This window comes from Nannospalax galili, unplaced genomic scaffold (assembly GCF_000622305.1).
Source record: "Nannospalax galili isolate Female #2095 unplaced genomic scaffold, S.galili_v1.0 scaffold180, whole genome shotgun sequence".
Classification (NCBI taxonomy): Eukaryota; Metazoa; Chordata; class Mammalia; order Rodentia; family Spalacidae; genus Nannospalax; species Nannospalax galili.
Genome location: NW_008348199.1, coordinates 2,082,221 through 2,090,886, shown reverse-complemented (window position 1 = coordinate 2,090,886; position 8,666 = coordinate 2,082,221). Strand labels below are relative to the sequence as shown.

General features: G+C 51.7%; 1 protein-coding gene across 1 annotated transcript in view; it reads left to right on the top strand.

Moving 5' to 3' along the window:
- Positions 1-1,894, top strand: part of Pnpla3 (patatin like phospholipase domain containing 3) — a gene marked incomplete in the record, with an annotated part of 18,806 nt that extends 16,912 nt beyond the window's left edge. Inside the window, 1 exon segment of the mRNA XM_008844724.2 lies at positions 1,161-1,894. Within this exon segment, the coding sequence (XP_008842946.2) occupies positions 1,161-1,188 (28 nt within the window).
- Between the last annotated feature and the right edge of the window lie 6,772 nt (positions 1,895-8,666).

Genomic DNA, 8,666 nt, shown 5'->3' with positions numbered 1-8,666 from the left:
AACCGCCCCAACCCCATGGGCCAATTAAAAAGGCCCAGTGAAGAGCGGGGAGAGGAGGTTCATTGGATGTGGCTTCATTGGGAAGAACAGCAAGGACCAGGGACCCCCAAGTCCGTCTTTGGGGTCCCAAGATGAAGTTCAGGTCTAAACGGAAGGCAGGAGTTGTGCGTAGCTAAGCAGTCCTGGTCGGTCACGTCCATTACTGACCCGTCGTTGTCTGAGCTCCAGTCTCTCCTACAAGATGCCTTCACAGGTGGTCAGACAGGTGTGAAATCTCTTCACAGAGAAAAACTCCTGTGGCGCTTAAGCTCTGTCCGTCCCCAGCCCACGGCTCCTGGGGAAATGCAGTTCTTTGGGTCCCTTGTTTCAGTGGCCTGACAGCCAAAGGGACGGACACAGGTGTCTCTCCTTAGAAGGTCTCTGTCTTGCCTGAACCCTACACTGTCATGTACTCAGCCACATGCCACATTCTAGGGACTTTTCACCTGATGTCACATAGGTGTTAAGGAGCCTTTACTTAGGGAGAGGGCCTCATCCTGTGGGAGGCCTTGAGTCCATCAGACACCCCTGGACATCTGCTGACACCCGTAACCGGGGCCTGCTGCCCTAGGGAGCTTTTGCCTGCCAGTCACTGGGACTACCCCCCTCTTAAGCTCACCCCTTACCTGTGCCAAGGTGCCCAGGGCTCCTGCCCATAGGCACACCGACCCTTCACACCATAGGCAAGGAGACAGAGGGACAACAGCACACTGGGGGCTCTGAGGAGAGTCCAGGTCCTAGCACCAGAGACAGACAGCATGGTGGGGGCTCTGAGGAGAGTGAGTCCACGTGGCAGAGGAGAGAGCCTCCTCTTATACTTTTGAGGATGGGGAGACTCAGAGCAAGAGCCTGCAGCCAGGCTGATTCCCAGGCAGGAAGCAGCAAAGGGAGTAGGGAACAGGATGTGGCACCTCTTTGATGTCAACTCACTTCCCAGGTGAGATGCGGTGGCTGGCAGGCTTGCCAGCTCAGGACTCACAGACAGTGTCCTGGGAGGTGCATGTCAGGGGTCACTGTCTGTGGGAGGCCTGAGCAGAGAATCCTAACATCACACTTTTATGGTACCAAAGATGTCAGAGTGGCTGGAAGGGCAGCTTATCTCTCCTCCTTGTTTTTTTCAGATCCCAAGTACCCCAGAGTGGCCAGTAAGCTGCTCCATGTAAACCCCAGTGAGGCTTTGCTGGTTTGTAGATCATGGAACTCCCTCTGGACTTGGACATTTGCCCCGTGGACAGTACAGGAGGGGCTGAGGCTGAGGTCTCCCTGTGCTCTACTCTACCCCGGGTCCAGCCTTCACCTGGGGCCACAAGGAATCTGGGTGGTGGGGGGGGGTGCTGTCACCTAGGGAGGCATCTAGGAAGTTCTCCCATGGAGGTGACACGCCTTCCTCTGCAGCTGCATCTCAGTGCTGTGTGGCGGTCCAGTGCCTATGACCCCAGGAGCCCTAGCTTGGGGCTAATTTGGTAGTTTACAGAAACCAAAGGAAGGCTGCTTTGGTCTGGGAGAGGTCTGGCGCTTAAAAGACCTGACCTAAGCATCCATTAGCTCAGCAGGCGGGGGGCGGGGGGTGGAAGTCCCAGTTCCGAGGGGCCAACTGCTGTCTCTCAGCCTGTCCATGGCTGGGGATGCTGAAGGTGGCAATGTGTGTCCAGGGGAGCCTGTGGCAAGGGAGTCTCCTGCAATCTAGGAAGGAAGAAGGTATTATAGTCCCAAGTGTGGTGGGAGGGACATCACCATCCATAAGAAAGAGCCGCCCAAATCAAGTGGTAATAAAAGATAACACGTTTACATTCGGACCCCCTTTTCCCCAGGTAAAATGGTTTCTAAAGAGTTTTGTATAAATATGTAGCATATATGTGTGGACCAGTGATCTGTGAATCACCATCCATAAGAAAGAGCCGCCCAAATCAAGTGGTAATAAAAGATAACGCGTTTGCATTTGGACCCCTTTTCCCCAGGTAAAATGGTTTCTAAAGAGTTTTGTATAAACATGTAGCATATATGTGTGGACCAGTGATCTGTGAATAGAATTAGCCTTAAAAACCCTTGTGTGTGTGGGAGCAGAGGCGGCCTAGGGAGGAAGGAAGCACATAGGACGGTTCAGGCTCCTGCTCCTCAGCTTGAACGTGTTGTTCTGAACCGTCTGCATGTTCACGTCCCGCCTCCCACTGCTCTTCTACTCAACCCACTGGAATGGGACAAGCCAGGAACCACTTTTTCTCACACGTATGTGCACAGCAGCAGGTGGGTATGTTCCTATGAATTAGAATGTAACGAAAATGAAGAAAGATCTGTCCACGCTCCTAAGGCCAGCAGAAAAGGTTCCAGCTCCCCCACACCGAGTCTCCCGGAGTCTGCAGCAGGTGCAGGTTCAGCACACCTGAGTCACGTGATCTCACCTGATGTAGGATGCTAAACGGATTGAATAGGGGAAGACGACTCTGGGAGGGAAAGGGTGGTTCAGTGGTAAATCCCTTGGGCTACATTTTGAGACTCTTACTCAAGGGAATAAGAAAAAATTCGGGCTGGGGATGTGGCCCAGTTGGTAGAGTACTTGCCTAGCATGCAGAAGCCCTGAGTTCAAAATCCAGCACCACATAAACTGGGAGCAATACCATAGGCTAGTCACCCCAGCACCTGAGAGGTAGAGGATCAGAAGTTCAAGGTCATCCTTGGCTACATAGAGTTTGGGGCCATCCTAGGCTGCAAGATACCCTGCCTCAAAAGACAAAAATGAAATGAAATGGTAGCCTAGCATGGTAGTGCACGCCTTTAATCCCAGAACATTCTAGGCAGAGGCAGGCAAATCTCTGGGTTTGAGGCCAGCCTGGTCTACATAGTGAGTTCCAGACCAGCCAGGGCTGCATATTGGGACCCTGTCTCAAAAAAGCAAAGCAAAACCAAACAAAACCTAGAAAGCTTTGAGCTGCCCTCCCTTCTGAAAGTTTCCTGTCAGCAGAAGAGAACGTTCTTAGGGTCTTCCCACCCTAGCAGATCAAACTCCCACTGGTTTGGAGCTGCCCCCCTCAGGGTCACTTGGTGTGTGGTCAACACCCAGAGGGAGCAGCACTTGATTTGGTTAGCAGGTAGCAAAGTTTGGCATATTTGTTAAAAGAACAAATGCAAGTGGGATGTGAGCTTTTCCACTGAAGGATGGATGGGATCTACCAAAGTACCCAGTGCTCCTGACACCGTGCTGTGATCTGTGGTAGCGTTTTACTTGTGGGGCCTCTGTGTGTCTCAAATTTCTGGGGTGAACATGTATTTCTGTCAGCATCAGAAAAAGTTCATAATAAATATGAAAAACAATAATGGTTTTTAAAGTGTGCTTTCTGATGGCTCACTCCTCCCACAGCCCAGGGCCTGTGAGGCAGCACCCCTCAGGTTTGTGGTCTCCCCACTCGGCCTACAAGAAAAAGTTCATAATAAATATGAAAAACAATAATGGTTTTTAAAGTGTGCTCTCTCTCTGACGGCTCACTCCTCCCACAGCCCAGGGCCTGTGAGGTGGCACCCCTCAGGTTTGTGGTCTCCCCACTCGGCCTACGGGCTGCAATGCTCCGGAATCCAGAGCCTCCTGGGCTGGCTCCCCTTCCACAGGCCACCAGATTCTGATGCCCCCACATACACACCTGTGAATCAGGCTTGTTCGAAGGCTCAGCAGAAGCCTCTCTGCAATCTGTTGTGTGCAGCTAGCTGGCACCTTCAGGGAGGCCTTGCTTACTGCAGGAACCCCCAGGCTCTGGCTATGTCGGGGTGAGGTTCACCTAAATGTCTCAAATGGGAGGCTTGGGCACAGCTCTTCATCCCCGACCCCGGCTGGCCCCAGTCCTTCTGGAGGCTGGCCTTGTCCTCTGGCCACTGCTGTCCTGGCTAGGTCCTGCAGTCCTGGCTAGGCCCTGTCCTTTGCACCTGGCTGCTGTTATCAGCCCCAGGCCTCCTGCCTTCCACCTAGCTTCCAGGACCCAGCTAAAGCACAGTCCCCCTCCTCCAACAGCTGCCTACCAGCCTGCAGCCCCACCCTACCCCAGCCTCCCTGGGGGTCATTCCCACTGTGGCCCCCAGCAGGTGGGGCTGTCCCCACACTCTCCTTGCCCCATCTTGGTCGCACCCCTGCAATGTCATATGTGAAGGGGCTAGCAAGGCCATGGCACTGGTGAGCTCTGTCATGGAGTGTCCCAAAGTTTCAGACCGGTCACTCTAGTCTCCTCACAAGTCCTGTTCTGACCCAACCAGAACAACACAAGCAAGCAGACGGGTTCTGGAGGGCCTCGGCTGATTCTGTCAGATAGGATGGGCTGGGCTACACTGCATAAATAAAACCCCCATAACGCCTGTTTCGCACACAGGCCTGTCTGGCTTGCTCTGTCTTGGGTCATCCCCACTCTGTGGTGGTTAGTGTTAACCTACAAGTTCACAGACTGGACTCACCTAGGCGATGGCCCTCTGCAATACATTCAGGACTTACCGGGTTTGAAGTGGGGCTTGCACTGCAGGGCTTTTCAGAGCACTGAACCTCTAATGCCACCTTCTGACTGAGACACTGCTTTGTGTGAGAGCACAGCATGTGCCTTTCTGTTCCTTAGTGTCACAGGCTCAGACAGTTGTCTGGTGATTTTGCTGCACTGCGGGGCAACTCACTGTCTTATAGAAGTGTCTAACCCAAGAACGAGAGGCAGCATGTAAGAAGAGAGACCAGAAGAAAGTGTCAGTGTGTGAATGCAGCAGCCCTGGCTGGGCTCATCAAACCCCAGACACCGTGTTTGAGAAATCTCTATCGTCCTGATTTTACAGAAGTGAGAACCAGCAGGATGAATTGCAGAATGTGTTCAGCTCACGTGATTCTCGTCCAGCGTGCTGGATTCTCCTCACAAACGCTCACACCTAACGTGACCTTTTGAGTCTGAGCTGGTGTTCAGCAAGACACCAACTGTCAGGAGGGAGAGATGGTTCAGCACCTAGCCCGACAACCTGAGTTTGATTCCCGGGATCCACATGGTGGAAATAGACAGCTGATTCCCACGAATTGTCCTTTAAGCCCACATGCATGCTGTGATATGTTTGTATGCATGGCACATGTGTATACACACACACACGCACGCACACACTAATGTCAAAAAAACAAAACAAAACAGAGCTGGTGTGGTTCACACCTTTATTCCTAACACTTGTGAGTCCAAATAAACCCTGGTCTACATAGTGAGTTTCAGGCCAACTTAGGCTACAGGGAGACCCTGTCTCAAAAAAACAAAACAAAACAAACAAACAAACAAAAAAACGAAGCCTGGAGAGACGGCTCAGCAGTTAAGAACACTGGCTGCTCTTGCAAAAGACCTGGGTTCAGTGGCTAACAGGTGTCTATAACTCCAGTTCCAGGGGGTCCAACGCCCTCTTCTGGTCATTATGGTCATTGCATGCACGTGGTACAGTTACATTACATGCAAGCCAAACACTCATAAAATAAATACAATGTCTCCTTCATTTTATTTATTTTTTAATTTTATTATTTTTATTTTATGTGTATACGTGTATTGCCTACATGTAGGTAAGTGCACTCGTGTTGTGCAGTGCCCGGGGAGGTCAGAAGAGGCTGTCGGATCCCCTGGGACTGGAGTTACGGACAGTTGTTAGCTGCCATGTGGGTGCTGGGATTCGAACCCTGGTCTGCAAGAACAACTAGTATTCTTAACTGCTGAGCCATCTCTCCAGCCCCTCTCCCTCATTTTAAAACAAAACAAAATGACAGAATGTTGGGCTGGAGAGATGGCTCAGTGGTTAAGGGCACTGGCTGCTCTTGCAGAGGACCCAAGTTCTTTTCCCACATGGTGGCTAACAACCATCCATAACTCCAGTTCCAGGGGATCCTACACCCTCTTCTGACCTCAGGCATTGCATGACATTGGGTGAACTTACATTCATGCAGGTAATATACTCATACACATAAAATAAAAATAATTTTTTTTAAATGACAGTGTTGCTATGTAGCCCAGGTTGGTCTGGAACTCACAATGTAGCCCAGGTAGCCTGGAACTCTGGATCCTCCTGCCTCAACCTCTCCAGTGCCATGTTTGCAGCCTAGAACATGTGTTTTTAGTAAAAGTTGGGAAAGAACAGCGGTGTGGTCCCCAGAACACAATGAGGGAAATGGGAAACACCGAGGGAAGAATGTTACAGAGGATGGGGTGGACGTGACTCTTGGGCCACAGGTAAAGTTAGTGTGAACAGAGCCTTGAAGCCTACGTGAGCACTCCCAGGTGGTGTAGCCAGGAAGGGCAGGACACAGATGAACAAATTGAGCCAAAGCTTGGCGCTTGGAGAGAATGCCCCGGGTGGAGTCACCTTCAGTGTTCCCTGATGACAACAGCATAGACTTATTCCTGAGCCAGGCTCCAGTCTAAGCCACAAGCTTAAGGGGGTGGGAGTCGGGGTGCCTGGCATGAGTGACGGAGGACTGGGGACTCTTCCCAGTCCTGGATCTGCCCTCGAGGAGGGGAAGGGATCCAGCACTGCTGTTGTCTGCCCTGGTCTGGGTTAGGACAGGAGCTCAGCAAATATGCATTAGTCCCTGCGTGATATCAGGTGAGAGCCAGACAGCCTGGGCCCCATCTCTGCAGGGCTGACACTGTACTGGGAAGCCAGATGGGTAGGCTGACTGCTAAGGTGTCCTGCAGGAGCAGGCAGGGGCAGGGCTAAGGGGTGTAGTGAGGGCAGGCAGGGGCAGGTCTGAGGGTACTGTGGGGACAGGCAGGGGTAGGACTGATGATTGGGCTGGCTCAGGGTTCTTTTTCCAGGCAAGAAGGCAAATGTGGACTTTGGAGGCTTATCCCAGGGATGCTGGAGGCCCAGGGTGTTGCTGTCTAAATAGAAAAGGGCGCAGAGTCTCCAGGAGGGAGGAGAAGGAAATGAAATGGTGCTTCTGTGGTTGGGAGCCAGAGGTCAGCTGACTGCAGGTCCCACCCCTGCCACCTGTGTTCTGAAGTTTGTTCATCACTTTGGAGTGGATTTTATTACATATTGTTCCCCTGGGGCAGGGCAGTTACTTCTGCTACCAAAACGCAAGCCCACAGCTGTCTGGGTCACTGGTGTGACTGCCCTCACCCAAACACTTGGAGGGCCTCACTCATATTTCATTTAAAATTTCACTTTTCTTTAAAAAAAATTTTACTTGGGATTGGAGAGCTGGCTTAGCAGTTAAGAGCATTGGCTGCTCTTGCAAAGACCCGGGTTCAGGTCCCAGTACCCACATGGTGGTTAACAACCATCCATCTGTAACTCCAGTTCCATGGACTCTGATGCCCTCTTCTGGCTTCGATAGACATTGCATGACACCAGTGCACTCGCATGCAGGCAAAATTCTAATACACATAAAAAATTATTAACATTTTAAAAAATTTACTTATGCGGCTGGAGAGATGTCTGGGTGGTTAAAGAGCACCGGCTGTTCTTCCAGCGGCCCAGGTTTGATTTCCAGCACCACATGGCGGCTTACAGCCTCTGTAACTCCAGTTCCAGGGGATGATGCCCTCTTCTGACTTCTGTGGGCATTGCACAACATGGGTATACACACACACACACACACACACACACACGTGTGCAGGCAAAACACTCATACACATACAAATAATACTTTAAAATTTTTGCTTTATTTCATATGTGAGTATATTGCCTGCATGTATGTAAACGCACCCCTGTTGTGCAATGCCCAGGGAAGATAAAAGAGGGTGTTGGATCACCTGGAACTGGACTTACAGAAGGTTGTTAGCCGCCATGTGGGCGCTAAGATTCGAACTCCGTTCCTCTGCAAGAGCAGTCAGTGCTCTTAACCACTAAGCCATTTCTCCAACCCTAAAAAATTGGCTTAATCTTTATTTTATATGTATGTTTTCTCTGCATGTATGGAAGTGCACTATATGTGTCCAGTGTCCATGGTGGCCAGAAGACGGCATTAGATCCCCTGGAACTGGAGTAACAGATGGTTGTTAGCTACCATGTAGGTGCTGGGAACTGAACCCAGGTCCTCTGCAAGAGCAGCCAGTGCTCTTAACCGTTGAGACAGCTTGCCACTAATTTTAAAATAGGGTCTTTGGGGTGTTGCAAAGATGTTTATTATGTATTTTAACTATAATTATGTGTGCATGCACACGCACGTGGACATCAGAGGACAGAAAACCTGCAGGGGTCAGGTCGTTCCCACCACGTGAGTCCCGGAATTGAACTCAGGTTGTCACACTCGGCGGCCAGCGCCTCTACCCGCCAAGCCATCTCGACGGCCCCTCAGGCATCTTTCCTGGATCCAGAGAGAGACAAGCCCGGGCCGTTGCCAGGAGGGCACACACTGTGGTCGCGCCCTAAGAAGCAGAAATGACCTGGTTGACGTGGACAATAAGGTTCCCGGACTCGGGGAAGGTGTGTGCAAGCCACCAGGGGCGTCTCAAACACCCGGGGACGTCCACGCCGCGCGCGCCGCTCGGCATTCTTCCAGCTGACTGCTTCTTAACCTGCCAGCAGCTTCCCGGGCATCATCGTGCACTCTGCACCTGCGCCGATGCCAGGAAGCGTCGCTGCATGTTCTGCGCATGCGCGGATGCCAGGCTCTTCCCGGGCGTCCGTGCGCAGTCTGTGCGTGT